General features: G+C 42.0%; 1 protein-coding gene across 1 annotated transcript; it reads right to left on the bottom strand.

Annotated features, from left to right (window-relative positions):
• Positions 1 to 491: 491 nt before the first annotated feature.
• LOC138193088 (tetraspanin-2-like) lies at positions 492 to 14,884 on the bottom strand. The gene is made up of 8 exons (XM_069140890.1): positions 14,681 to 14,884; positions 7,606 to 7,708; positions 5,405 to 5,502; positions 5,238 to 5,312; positions 5,033 to 5,116; positions 4,859 to 4,915; positions 4,638 to 4,721; positions 492 to 3,653 (listed from the first exon to the last, which is right to left on the bottom strand). Exons 1-8 carry the CDS (start codon positions 14,747 to 14,749, stop codon positions 3,588 to 3,590), a joined length of 636 nt encoding a protein of 211 aa, XP_068996991.1. The 5' UTR covers positions 14,750 to 14,884; the 3' UTR covers positions 492 to 3,587.
• Positions 14,885 to 15,356: the final 472 nt, after the last annotated feature.

Raw genomic sequence — 15,356 nt, 5'->3', positions numbered from 1 at the left:
TACGACTTCGTTCTAAATTTATACAACTACAGTATACAGTATGCTGTTACAACAAAATCTACCAATTTCTTTTTTTTTTTTTAATGTTTTCCAGGTAATTAAAAAAACTCATTTTTATAATTTCAACACTGCAGATTCTATGATAACTATCGCAATTTTCTCGTAATTTTAGTTTGAAGTATCAGAATGAAACCAAAGTAGCAAGCCGGATATTTTCACCGAGGTCTGAAACCATGTACAATTAACAAGTTATGTAAAAAAATCTGAAAGAATACGTTTAGTGAGTCTTCTGGACATCCAGATAACGCGGCAAACTGACAACCATTTGACATGCTGTCATTTTAGTAACATAGGAGTAATATAGATTAAACTATTCTTCTTTTGTCCATTCCTGTAAATGATTACCAGATTTAAACATCACAGAAAACAACTATAAACGGATCGTATAAGAGCAGGTAAATCTCTGATGACAGACGAGGCAGGAAACCGTAAAACCTTAAAAGCTTTATTAAACTTCAAACACCTATATTCCTGAGAAGCCTGGAATGGTATTAAAATAAATTAACACACAATCATCTATGAAAGGCTCGACTGTGTACACAGTTCTCTTTTGTTTTAGGTGCACGAGTTGTTACATCTCCAGAATTGTTTAATCAAATATAACTGAGGAAGACAGCAACAGCTTTGTGGATTGAGTCGCAGTAAACTGTTATGACAGTCAAGTCTCTTTCTCAGTCCTCAGTGTAAACACTGGCTACAGGTCTCCTGAAGTGGTAACTAAAGTGTTGGCTGTCTCTTCACTTGTGTCACATTACACTGAAATAAAAAATTTAAAAAACAAAAAACACTTTAAAAGCAACATTAACCAGTATGTATTTTTGACACCGTTTGATAATTAGGACTTAATTAACACTAAGATGATTGTTTTGAGTCAACAGATTCAATTTTTTTTTTTTTTGGTGCCCAAAAGACTTTTGACATAGTTGGCAGGGAATTTGTTGCTTTGCACTTCTTTAGTTCTCTTGGCTGCAAAGACACAGTCGAGTACGACACTTTCTAAAACACATCAAGACAATAACGGCGAGTCGAGCCATATGTGCTACTTGTCCAACGTGTGCGACAGTTGATTGCAGTCCAGCTCCAGAAACGCACGTACACTTTTGCCAAGTTAATTTTTGCTACGTTCAGACAGCGTGCAGCTCGCCAAATAGCTCGTTATCGTAGAAAGGCACATTAAGAAGCTGTTTCAGCTGTGTGGATTTGAACAAAAACTGTCATGACTACATCATTGTACAACTACCGCAAACATCTGTCTACACACAGCATGTTAAATAGTAACTATCACATCAGCCACAAATAATGTACAACTGCAAGAAAAAAACAACAACACATTATTTACATACTGGAGTTCCGACACTTGGAATAAACCCTATTAAGAGCGGCCTGATTTCATCTGGATGAGTGGAAGGTTAATGAGGTCAGAGGAATACAGGGACTATTCTCTCGGTTTCTGTTTGGAAGGTGTACTTTTAAGGCACACAGGGGGAAAAAATGTGGGAGAAGAGCAAAGGCTTGGATAATCGAATTCCCCAGACTCCGTGTCTCATTTCACCAGCTAGTATATGTTTAGCTTGTAAATATAGCTACATGAGCTGGGCGTTCTCGACATACAGTCAACAGAGACCGACGGGTTCGCTCTTATGTAAGAGAACATATCACCCAAGAACAGGGAGGAAGAGGTATTTACGACACTAAGTCGCTGAACCAGATGGATGAAGAATTTTTCTTTTGGGACAAACAGGGAAACTCATTTGCACTTTAGTTTGTGGAAGGTTGTTTTGAGGATTATTTGTGTTCGACAACATTGGCGTGTCTGAACATTTAACTCCTCTTTACAAGTGTACATGTAAATCATATATACTTCAGCTGACCATTTCCAAACTTAAAACTTTAAGCTTTTGGAAAAATACCTTTCATATACCACTCAAGCTTTTCCATTCATTTCTGCTGAATAGCCATTTTAGGAAAAACTTGATCACTTTCTTTGAGAGTTAGTGGAGATCAATGCTGCTCTTTGTATGATAAATGCGAAGCTACAGCCAGCAGCCACTCAGCTTTGCTTGACATACTGAATTGACACAGGGAGAAATAGCAAGCTGATTCTGTCCAAAAGCAACAAGATCTGCCTAAAAAGGTCTGATAGTACTGTTTACAGTCTTCATGCTTCGCTGAACTAATTGGTCACTGGCTTCATATTTATTGTAAGACATTAATCTAAACTCTTACCACAAAAATCAAGTGGACTGGCCATAATGTCAAACTACAGAGTAGAGAGCAACCCTTATAGGGCTGGGTATCATTCAAATATTTTTCTATACCAGTACCAATATCTTGATTTCGATAGCAGTTCTTGAACAAAATCTACAATATACATTATGGTATAGATCTTAACTTTTCGTGTGCGCAGTAGACGCTAAAATTTACAGATGTCCCCTAAACGTGTCATATCCATGTAGATGCTATCTGGAGAAGCCTACAGCACAAACAAGTCACAGGCGTGTGACTAAAAGTTATTTTTAAAAGAGTGAAATAAAGGCTTTCTAATAAAAGATTTATTTAAGTTGAAACTGAGGGATTTTATCTAACTTGTTAGGTGGCCAAAGTGGAGCCTATATGAATAATATTAAAGGTAGTGGTTAAGGGATGCCGATGAAAGTTCCTAAATGTAGGAAAAGTTGTGCATTTTAAAATGATAATATAATAGGGTGGATGGTTGGTACCAGATGAAAAGGCATTCTTTGATAGTAGATAGTGTCAAAGCAATTTGGTCAGTGCTATTAACAAATTAAAGTTCGGTACCAAGTCTTAAACCTGTGGAGTTTGAGCAAAGTGTGTGTATATTTTAATGTGTGTGAGTGAGTGTGCTAGGGCTGCATGGTGGATGCATTGGAAACATTCACCAGTCATTCCTTCTCCTGACACTCCACTCCGATTCAACCAATCAGGACTCCCTTTGAGAAGAACAGAAAACCTGTTTTTAGGTCGTGGTCTCATGTAACAAAACATTGCTGTGTTTGTACGTCTCTGCGTGTGTGTTTTCATTTTGTGTGTAGACACAGATAAAGCCGACTCAGCTGCTTTCCCCTCCAATTGCTCTCTCAGGCTTAAGTTTCCCACAGCCACGGGGTCAGTGTCAAGGCTGTGTGAAAAAGCACTGACACCACTATGACAGTATGCAGGTTTAGAATTTATAGTTGTGGCCAAATGGCCATGAGAAAAAAAAAAACCTGTTTGTCAGGTTGTCAGGTCAATATTAGAAACTGTTCCCACTCGATATGTGAAAGTCTTATCAGAATGTGCTTGTGACTGGGAAATAAATAAAGAACAGTTCAAGGAAAAATAGTAGAAGTACAAGCCTTGACAGAGGGGTTGAGCACCATAATGGAAAGGAATTTTTTTTTTAACATGTTCTGTTTCCTGGGTCCCTGGTTGGGTGACCGACTGGGGTTGGCATTTGATCTGAAGTGTTACACAGTCTTTTGGGGCAGGATGCAGGTGGGGTGAGGGGCGGAGGTCAAGCATCCAGCTCAGATGACCTCCCTGCTGTTGCGAATGGCGCAGCAGAGCACCATACTGAAAATCATCCCAATGATCTGTGGTGAGGAAAACGGATATCAAATCAGTTCAATGACAATGTGTGTTTCTGACTTTATAATATTATAATAATAATAATAATAATAATAATAATAATAATAAACTTTTTTTTTTTAATTGCACCTTTCATACAAGAAATGCAGCTTGTGACAGTGACGAGGGCAGGGTTAACATTTTTTACTCTCCGTGACCGGGAAAAGAAACGCTAAACATTCAGCCCCACGTCACGCTGCTGGTGTTCATTAAAATGACATTTCGGCACATGTTCACGCAGGGAATTTGGGTCTGGTTTGCACCAGGCTAGCTCAAAGTGTTTCACATTAAGAAAATTACACGCAGTATTTCACATAAAAAAATAAAATAAATTATAATAATTAAAAAAAAAGATGTAAAAGGAACATAAAACTATGCTAAAATGTAATTTAAAAATAAGAAAAATAAATAAAATGCATGGTAACAGATGAAATTAAACATAAGACAACATTAATAAAATAAAATATCATTAAAATACAGAATAAAGCAAAACACATTTTAAAGGTGCAGTGGTACAAAGTGCAGGTAAATGCAAGAGAGCCTCAGGTGTAACTGGTTAAAGGCTAAAGTAAAAAGATATGCTTTAAGTTTCCTTTGAAAAGTAATTACCGAGCTAGCTTCCCTGATATCTACAGGTATGTTCCACAGCTTTGGAGCAGAACTGACAAAAGTGCATCCCTGGTTTTCTTTTGGCTGTAGTCCGAGCCCATTAAGAGCTTTGTAAGTAAGAAGGAGAACCTTAACGTAAATTGTTTGTGTTACAGGTATCCAGTGCAGAGCAGCAAGAACTGAACTAATGTGTTCTCTTTCTCCGTAGCCAAGCTGCAGTCTCTCTATATTTTTCTATGGGAGGCCAGTAAAAACGGCATTACAGTTGTCCAGTCGGCTGGAAATGAAAGCATGAATCAGTTTTTCAGCATCGGTCTGACTTTTCTCGCCTCCTCACTCACCATGACTCCAGCGATGCCGATGCCCACATACCCGATGATGAAGAGTTTATTGTTGAAGAAGTCTTTGATGCCCGTCTCACAGTCCTGCAGACCACAGATGAGAGGAGTCAGGTCGTGTTTAGTCCAAGTGAACCAGGATGTTTTGTATGACTCAGTCATTAGTGAACAAAGCAGCAGAATTTAATTTCCGCTCTGAGTCTGTTGCTTGTAATAGATCTTACCTTGGTATCTGGTACAGGATCAGAACATGGGCTTGATAAGGTCCCACAACAGTTCAGCTGGAAAAGTGAAGAGAACCATTAGAGGAAGAAGCATTTTATAAGCAACTTTCTTTTTAATAATGCCATTTTACATACATAGTTTACGGTAAATCTGTTTGGGATTTTTTTACGTACTACTTTCTGGTAAGAGATGATCAAAGTGCCATTATTGTTTTCATTGTAGGTTTTTGTGTAGAAGTTCTGGACATCTTCGATTATCTGTTTGAGAGAGGACAAGTGAATGAGGAGGTACCACGTGGGAGTTATCACACTCAACAACATCACATCAAATTCTCAAGCAGTCAAATAATATGTATATAAATATGTATGTAAAATGTACCTTTTCTTTGTTTAAGAATCCAAACACCCCCGCTGCCACCTCAGACCCAAAGATGATCAGCAGACAGGCAAAGAACTGAAAAAGAATAATCCCATATATTACCTAAAGTGTTAAGTACTTATCAGAAACGAGATGAAGGTGCATGATTTGTTTGCATTCTTACTCACCGAACCCAGCAGGCATTGAGATTCTCTAACAGCTCCACAGCAGCCAAAGAAACCAACCAACATCACCAGACTGCCAGCACCAATCAGTATGTACACACCTGGAGGAACAATAAAAGAAAACAGTTGCCATTTACATGCAGTAACCGTGATGGCACACAAAAATGCATGGTAAATAAAACCTTTAAAATCACGAGGCAAACAGCCATTACAATTTCTCTGATAGATTGTTAACATAATTAGGATATATTAGTACATCTCTGAGTGAGTGGGTTTGACTGCCCACTGTTGACGTGCTCAGCTTGTCCCGGCTGGTTTATTACTTTTTCACCAGACGGGGGCAGCATAGAGCTAGAAATGTAGGTTGAAGCAGTCGATCTCAAGAGCCAAGAAGAGCCCAAACAGTTGCACCAACATATCGGATTGCACTATTTCCTATTTATGTTGGTGCTTTGTCAGATCCCTTATTAAGAGTGGACCCACTTAGTGTGCTTTTTAAAAGTGTCCTCATATGAGACTTCAATTGTGAATATCCTTGTGAGAACAAGTCTGATTTAGAGGGAGCTCCAAGTGGGATGCTTCACGTCCTCTTTGACCCCCTTCATTAGGGACAAATGCATCATGGTTAGGTCTGCCGGGAGGAACTCAGCAGACCGGTTCCATCATTGTGCTCTCATATAGGCGGGGCCTGTTGCAATAGCAACAGATCTACAGAGGATAGGTTGACGGAGGACGCACCAGCCCCAATGTAATACCGGCTCAGGGGGAAACGATTAGGACAGTTCATAGTGTCCCAGTGTGTCAACATAAAACTTGGTGTCTTTTAAAAAAATATGTTGGGAGTCGAGCTGATAACTATAAGTGTGAAAAGTTGTGTGCAAACGGATTAGCTTTTAACTTCTTCGACCTGATGACACTTCTGCCTCAAAGTAAACAAGACTGCCAGCCTACATTGCATCAGTTTCCTCTTTGCTGAAATTTCATTTCCTTATCTTGTGTCATTTCAAAGTGCAAATAAAACGGCTTGAAGTGAGAGTTTGAAGCCATGGGAATGAGGCATAGCAACTGTTGAGCACTCTCAGCTGCGCCTGTGGGACTGCGCTCTCACTGTCAAAGCCATGTGTAGCACTGTACTCTCCGAGGACCTGACAGAAGCAACCAATCCTCAGTTAAATTGCATGAACATCTGAGTGGAGGTCACAGGCCACTCTCACACAGACAGAAGGGATAAAATACCTTTTGCAGTATAATAGGTCCTTGTCAGGAAATATTTCTCGCCGAGTTACACTAGTCCGCCATCGCATGTTATTCTCTTTAGCAGGACATGAAGTACCAAGTCATGTTAAAATAACTCGCGCTATTATGTAATCAGTTATTTATTCTAGTTCTTATTTCCCCTTTGTTTTCTCTTGGAGTGAACACCATTTTAAGTGTGTTGTTCTCTCTATGCGTTGTACACTGTACCTGAATATTATGTGTACCAAGACTACATACAGTTGAAAAATGGACAAAAAGTAACTGTCTGAAATGCATGTTGTTATGTTGTTGAAAATGAAATAATAAAAAGTGAGTTAAAAAAAATAAAAAATAACTCTCATTATGATAAGTATAAAACACTGCTACTGTATATGATGGGAATGCATGTGCAAAAGGTGATCAGTGGTTCACAACCATTTTAGACCCTCTCCTCCCCTTTCACATTCTCCACTGTCATTTCATGCGACATCCAATCTGGTTAGTATGTGCCTTTTCAACTGTCCCTAATCCTTTGCTCTGCCTCTTCTCATCTGAATAGGGTGACTGATTGAAAGGCGCTGAATATCCCACTTGTTTCCCTCATGCAAGTATGTGCAGCACTCACTTCCTGTTATTCAAACTCATCTCCAGTATGAAAGTTTAATCATCCAAAAAGAGTGAGAGCACAGTCAGGTCTGACATTAATTGGTGGCTGGAAAAACTTGGTAGTGTGACATCATTTTGAGTGGTTTCCCAGCAGCATATGTTTAAAACCCAGCCTTTCTTTATGAGAAAAACATGATCATCATCATTTTTTTGTTGACATAACTACAGATTTTTAACAAAGGTTTTGGTGATTTGTCCAACATGTGTATTGACTCAGTGGTGTTGAATGTGACTCAACGTATTGTTACACACTTGCATGTGTTGACTGGAGATTAGCTGAGGTGTGCTAATGTGGCACTCACCGATGAAGAAGGTATCTGGAGCCTTATCACCACTGAGCAGAGACACAGTTTCCGGGTCGAAACGTAGCCACAGTCCCACAGCCAGAACAAAGGATCCCATCAACTGAAGTGAGAAGGAGACAGAGCCGTGCTCATTAAGCACACATGTATAAATTCTGTAGACAAGTTGTGTGCAAATATTTATCTAACCAGCTATTTAAAAAAAAAAAAAAGCAGTAGAGTGACCTGGCCAAGAAGGCAGGAAAGTTACATGTCAAGCGCACATCAGTTACATAAATACAAAAAAAATACAAAGCAAGAAATCACAAGAGGTACAGACTCATAACTAATGTGCGTGCATCACCGGTGAAGTAAAATGTATACAGCAAATGCGTGACAAAATGAATTAAACATTGTAGCAAGATCATTTTGTACTCAAGACTGTGTTTAGCTTTTGTTTAAAACTGGTGAGGAGATGAGAGAGGCTCGACTGAGTTGAGCCTGCAGGTCCTTCCAAGACCAAGGGCTGTAATAAAATATACTTTTTCTGGTCTCAGTCCACACAGGTTGCACCTTTAAGCCGAGCCTACTGTTGGATACCAGATTGTAGGTATTTTGTACAAATAAGAACAAATATATTTACATGGGTCATCTGCCTTGTACGAGGGTGGATTCATAAATTCAGAGACTGCCGTCGTTGCGGGCGAGCGATCCGCAGCATCGTGATGCGCATGGAGCACAGAGAAGCTGTAACCTTTGTGAGTAAGTATTTTCAACTTTTGTGAGCAGTGGTCCAGGTGTGTTGGCAATGTTTAATGGGCAGAGAGGGCACATCAAAGGTTGTGACAAATTATTGGGGAACAGAAAGAAGTAGCAGGGAGCCAACTCCGGTGAGTATAGGTGGTTGGGAGCGACTATCGTGTTGTTTTGGGCGAGAAACTTGTGTGTTTTCAATGCACTGTGAGCATGTTGTCAAGTTGGAGAACCAAAGTGCCATTGCATCACAGTTCAGCTCGTTTCCACTGAATGTTTTCGCTAAAGAATGTCACAGCAGAGTTCGGTGCTGACCCTGGGCGGCAACATCATGGCGCGCAACCCCGCAAATATCAAACAAAAACCTCCTGGTTGCGCTCCTGACCGGATGCACCTTTTTGGGTTCTGGACAGTGAAGTCCCGCCCCTCGGAAACACAAATATCACTGAAAACACCTTTCCAGGCTCACTGCTTCAATGCCAACAACCGTCTGAAGCATTTCAAGGGTCACTGTTGACGAGTTTGACAGTGCATTTGATGTGCGCCCTGTGGTCATGTTCACCGAGAAGTCGCCGTGTGCATAGACCAGCGCTCCCAAAAACATGCTGAACTCGGTTAGTAGATTTTGATCAAGCAACAACACATAGGGGCTAACGGTCATCAATTTTCTGTATTTCACACTGAAGCATGTTTCATGCATTATTTCTATCCCGGCTTCTGATCTGACGTCACTGTGGTAAAGTGCTTTCCACAGTCATCACGAATGCAGTGCACTTTCCATCCAAAGCACAACAGCGGTGGGAGGACGTGGTTTTCAGTCCTTCAGAGGGCTTGTACTTTTTCTCTCCCTTAATGGGATTTTCCACTCAATTCCACTCAGACCTTCCACCATTTGCACTTTGCCAGCAACAGAGGTATAATTTCACTAACAAGAAGATAAACAATGTTTTCTTTTGTGTCAACACAATAGGTCTGGATATCTGTCTACATAGTGGGTGGATCAGCTCAGCGTTCCAGACCAATACATCCCAGCACATGCGAGTTATGCAACTTTGAAACACCCCTAAGCGATTTCTGGCTCCCCAGTAGGGAGAAAATGACCCGTTTGGCTGCAGGCAGAAATGTGGCACCTTCAGCTTTAACAGGCTCTCCTGTTTGTTTGGAAATGTGGTTCCATGTCGCTCACATTTTCCTTCATCTAAACCACCATCGATATACATCACTCTTGATGGCTCTTGCTTTAGGGCATCCTAACTACATCAAAACATTATTTTGAGATGCTGTGAAGGGCGTAGGCTGTGTTGGGTGCTCCACTGACAGATCAATACTGAGAGGTTTTAGTGATCACCCAACACATGCCCTCTGAGGATAATCCAGTCTAAAAACCTTTGGATTGAGCTTCAAAACAAGTGTGTGTGTGTGTGTGTGTGTGTGCGCGCGTGTGTGTGTGTGTGCGTGTGCATGAGTGTGGGTGTGGGTGTGTGTGCATGGGTGTGTGTGCATGGGTGTGGGTGTGGGTGTGTGTGTGTGCATGGGTGTGGGCGTGGGTGTGTGTGTGTGTGTGTGCATGGGTGTGGGTGTGTGTGTGTGCATGGGTGGGTGTATGTGTGTGTGTGCATGGGTGTGGGTGCATGCGTACAAGTGCGGAGAAATGAAATTATTTGCCTGAATGGAGAGAATTTAGGCATGCTCATCACATTGTCTCTCTCCGTGTCCTAGATCTAGAACTTGGGTAGACTGCTGTCTGTGCCACGGTTTGTTTACGTGTCCTCAATTCTGATCATAGAGTTTATTTGGAAAAACAAGTCCCAAATTCCGGCAAAAACAAAACTGGCCCGTCTTTCATTTTGCTGCGGGGCCTCTTGTTTACCAAATCTGCACTGTGATTTTTCTGGTTCTGCAAGTTCTTTTTCATTCTTTGTCTGCTGTATCTCACCCTCGCTGTCCACACTCCTCTTCTCCTCCGCAGGTTATATTTCATGGCGCTGGTCTGAAGTAAAGCCAGTAGCTCAGTTGTAAAGCATCACAATTGGACAGGTGTTGGGAAGCCGGCTTCCTCCCAAAAAGAGGATTTAGTGTCGTGCGTGGTGATGTATGGGACAGCTGAGCTCTTGGGGTTTCAGGATTAGCAGATCCAAAGTGATAAAGCACAGCGGAGCGAAGGCTGTGGATCTGCAGACTTACTGATCCGGGCTGAAGAGGGGCTCTGGATCTATTTAACAGTGGTATTTGTCGGAGCATCTGATGGTGCGATGGTGTAGGTGGGAGAGAGACGCGAGGGCTGCTGCGTACGGAATTTTGTAGACACGCACAGTGTTACAGGAGTTGTCCTGATCTCCAGTGGATTGACTTGGTGCTGCATGGAGGAGCAGGTGGTTGGTTCACTGTTGAAAAGAAGTCCGCGCTCGGCCAAACCTCATTACTATTATGGCTCCATTTAAAAGCCTTTTCAAAACCGGATTTCAAAACACTGCCGTCGGTAGCTGACATGCTAAATACATTCCAAACACTGGCACTCATGAGGCCGACTCTCCCAGAGGTCCCATTAACACCCTCTCTGCTTTCATACCCCCCCCGCCCCCCTCCTTTACCCAACCCCCCCACACACCCCTTCTCTTTGCCTCCCTATCCACCCGCCCCCTGACTTATCCCCACGTACCCCCCCCTTTTTTTTTTTTTTTTTCTTAACCCCACCTCATCTCGGCCTCTCCCTCCCAATCCCACCCAAAGGACAAAGACCCACTGTCTCCCTGTGACTATACCCTTTAATGCACAACAGGAGGGAAACACACAGGCACAATGAAAGCGAGAATGGAATAGGGAAGGGAGAGAGGAAAAGAGAGAGTAAGTCATGAGAAGACCCGTCATGATTTTTTTTCTGTTAGCCTGCAGACACGGATGAATGAAGCATCTTGTTCAGAGACAAAGATAAAACTCTAACCTGTGTCCTGTACAGGTTTCATACGTCTCAAAAACACAGAATAACAGAGTTCCCCTGTGTGCTCTTTTGGTCCCAATACCTCTGAAGATACTTTGAATGTCTGGATATTCCTAGGCGGGGATGGAAATCTCTGCGTCGAGGCTTTATTGAGGTTCTTTTACAGTTAAAGGCCGACTTTTTAACGGTGCAGTTAAATAGTGTTTTTGTGAGGGGAATTTCCATGAGAACAGTGGCTGAGCTGACACAGGGCTGTGTGGTCTTAGTCAGAGACAGTCTGTGACAATATCCACTTTCAAGGTTAGAAAAAAACAAAACAAAACAAAGAGCTTTACTCTAAATTAAAACAAAAATAGCACAAAAAAACAAAACCGTTATAAAATACTCCTTAAAATCGAGCAGTAATTGGAAAGGAATTTGTCAAAAATAGTCTTCTGTCTGGCACTTGTTTGAAAAAACAGAGGCAAGGGCACATTAAAAAAGATGGGCAGAAGGAAATTGTAATAGGATAATTAAGGGTGGAGTAAATCCCATTGTCCTCAGCGACAGGCAGGGATGGTGAAATGCAACGGGACACATCGACCATTAGATCCATTAGATATATTTTGCCTGATGTTGGATCAATATTTAGGATCAGTACTGATTTCAAAGTTAGTGCATGTTACTAGAAATCATCAAACTGTTGTCTTCCAAATTTATGCAGAGTTACTGAACAAGATGGAAGAAATCTGCTGCTGATGAGGCAGCATCAACTGCAAACTACTACTTTTAACACCAAATAGCAGCCTGCCAATCATCGTATCGATTTGCGTGTAATTGGATGGACCTGGCAGTTTTAATTAAAAGTATGACATTGATATGATACTTTTATTACATTCAAATACGGTATTTTACCCCTGTAAAATGTAAGTGTACAATTTCAATTTGTGGTACTTTTGGTATTCAGTTGTTTAAAATTATATTTGTGGTTATTTAGTTCTATAAAATGTTTGGTACTTTACCAACCTGGATCTATTTTTAGTTATTAAACTCAAATAAACTGTATCAACTATTAAACTTAACTTAAACTAAGTAATTTGGCAGGAAAAACAATATTATAATATAATATCTATTTCGCATGTTATACACATTAAGATTGAGAATGCTTGAGAAGTGAAAAAGCAGCTAGTTTATGTAACAGCTGTGATGGTAGCTGCCATGTTCACTGCCAGACTTGGACCTCATGCTCAAAGGAGGAGCTGTGTAGTTTTTGAATAAAGTAAAGCTCTTCACAATGTCAATGTAAAAAAGTAGAAGCAAGTGAAATATTAAGGAATAAATACTGCAGTTCAACACAGTGCAGCAGCAGACAAAATAGGAGAATGCAGCTTATCAACACTGGGGTGGTCTTTGAACATGGAAAAAGACATTGTTTACTGTTGGACAGGTTAAACAATGAAGTATATTTTATAAACTAACCCAATTAACCATTCAACTAATAATAGTCAGAACATTCCCAAAACATTTCTAATCACTTACCATGGGAAAGTTGCGAGGTACACTTTTTGTGCTTCCCACTATGAAGCAATGTTTGCCCTGCCGTTTACTTCACAGGCGAGATTTTTGACTAAATGGAGGCAGTAACTCTCAGACTCGGGCCACACAAGCAGGCGAGATATTGGTGTTCATTTGCAGCAGGAATATAGTAAAACGTATACAAGAGCTTGGCCTGCATTATATCATGACAGCTCAGGGCTCTGCCAGAATCACCATGATAGAGCGACATGGAGTCAGAGAGGTTTATAAACAAAGTGCCATTATGCACGTGCCATTTCATGACCATGTTTGGTCATTGACTAGGTGTATGTCACTGTTGACTTCATTCAGTGTAACTGCCTCTCCAACAGAAGCACCGGCCCGTCGCTGCTCTACCCTCCACTGTGGCTCACGAGGGGTTTTCAAAGAAAGGGGGTCCGGAGGGGGGCCGGGATGCTGTGATTATGAGCGGTGGGTGATCACAGTAAAACTGTGGATGAAAGAGTGCAGGGAATGTGCACTACTCCTGTGCAGAGAGCACCAAAACTTCAGGAGTTGTTCAGGTTTTTTGTGGCAACACAGAGAGCCAGCATACATCCACAGCGTGCTCCGACATCCTCCTCCTAATCTATTTTCTGTCTTTATCTGGGTCAAATTCATGCCAACTGTCCCTCTTTGGCCATGTGAGCGCGCACACGCACACGACTATCCCTCTCAATCTCCCAATGACCCTTTTCTCTCCCATCACATTCACAGTCTGTATTCCTATGACCACAAAAATTGTACTCTTGTCTATCGGGCCTCCTCCGTCTCACCCGGTCTGTCACCCTCTGCATGTGTCCACACTCGGATGTATCAAACTGGGGATAGTGCTAATTGGAGGTACAACAAGTCACCGGTGGGACGGGTTGCATTTAGGGCTGCGAGAAGCCCTGCTGCTTGCAGGCAGGAGCAGCAGACTGAAATTATGCTATTGTCCTGCTGTCACAATGGATTCATTCACAGGGCACTCGGCGCCTGATCCGCTCCACAGATGCTTGTTGGAAAATCTCTCACGCGCGTGTGCGCGCGCACACACGCACACACACACACACACACACACACAAAGGAACTTGTCCACGAGTAGGGAGCGTGAACAAAGGTGATCCATAGCGAGACCAACATCTTCTAGACTTAATATCACGGATTTGTATGCGATATGAATGTACTTTAACAAAAAAGACGTGTGTAAAGCATATGTGCAGGACACACTCCCTCACAAACATCCACCTTTCACATCCACCTGACTGTTTGTCTTGTGTAAAGTGACTCTCTAGGGCCTCCTCAGTGCCAGAGTGCCGCTTTAAAAATGCAATTTTAGGAGAGGAAGCAGTGGAGTGGATGTCGTCGTTGTAACGTCCTTTTTTATCATTGGGCTTTGCAGCGTTTGTTAATGAAGCAAAGTGACGCAGAGAGTCAAGGGCTGAGTTTCTTTTCCGTGCTGTGTCTCAATCTTTCTCCCTCTCTGTCTTTTCATTCAGTCTTCCTTTTAAAAAACACGCTTCCCCGGGAAAAAGGGGGCGGGTTTTTCCTCGGTGGAAAATCTGATTTGAGCTCGGTGAGCCAAAACTAAATAACCTCTCTGGCCGTCATCCTTTCCGCGCCACGCAGAGTAAAACCCGCGCCGGACAGAAGCGAAGTGAAGCACACGGGAGTCCGCGGAGAGCACAAAGGCTAAAAAAAAAAAAAAAAAAAAAAAAAAAAGGTAACCGCTGCGGAAACACCACGTGGTGGTTGAAAGTCGGCTGTGTGGAGTTGAATTTCTGCCATGCTGCACTTGCTCCGCGTTTATTTACGCACAACTTAGCGTCACATCCTCACGCTGCCCCAACACACCAAACGCGCACTTACCCAGAAGATGAAGTTGAACACGAACAAAAGGTATTTCACACATTTCATTCCTCCTTCCACCTTCCCCATGTCGACCGGATGTCACTGTTTTGTATTGATCCGCGAAAAACGCTCAGACGGATGTAGACTGGCTCCGCACAATGTGACAATAACGGTGCAACCGGCTGCAGCACAGTGCATCAAGAAGAGTTGTCAGGGAAGCACCCCCCCGCCCCCCTCCGCCCCGCCAATCTCTCCCACTGTCTCTCTCTCTCTCTCTCTCTCTCTCTCTCTCTCTCTCTCTCTCTCTCTCTCTCTGTCACACACACACACACACACACACACACACACACACACACACACACACACAAAACACCGCAGGATCCGCTTAGATTCTTTCCAGACCGCCCCTTTCAATAATGCAGAGGGGAGGCTAAAGGGGGGTTGAGACTACTCGATGGGGACTTAAGCGTTGTTGTTGAAGTGTTGTTTTGCTTTTAACGCAAAACAAGACTTATTAACCAATAAACTCATGAATGTGTATGTCGGCCCCGTTTATATGCCTATTTGCCTCATGCCACATAATGGTAAGATCCCCTCCATGCATGTAATAGACCTACATAAAAAAAAAAAAAATGTGACCAAAAAATAAAGTTGAATAATGTTTAATAAAGTCTTTTCATTCAAAACAAATTCA

The sequence above is a fragment of the Embiotoca jacksoni genome, unplaced genomic scaffold (genome assembly GCF_022577435.1).
Source record: "Embiotoca jacksoni isolate LCO1_2020_lvr unplaced genomic scaffold, fEmbJac1.0.p SCAF_9, whole genome shotgun sequence".
Classification (NCBI taxonomy): domain Eukaryota; kingdom Metazoa; phylum Chordata; class Actinopteri; family Embiotocidae; genus Embiotoca; species Embiotoca jacksoni.
This window is presented reverse-complemented; position numbering and strand designations above follow the sequence as displayed.

Coding starts and splice junctions, on each gene's coding strand:
- LOC138193088 (XM_069140890.1), bottom strand. CDS start 14,749: ATGGGGAAGGTGGAAGGAGGAATGAAATGTGTGAAATACCTTTTGTTC. Junction 5,503..7,605: donor TCCAGATACCTTCTTCATCG/GTGAGTGCCACA, acceptor TTGTTCCTCCAG/GTGTGTACATACTGATTGGT. Junction 3,654..4,637: donor TCGGCATCGCTGGAGTCATG/GTGAGTGAGGAG, acceptor TCCTCACCACAG/ATCATTGGGATGATTTTCAG.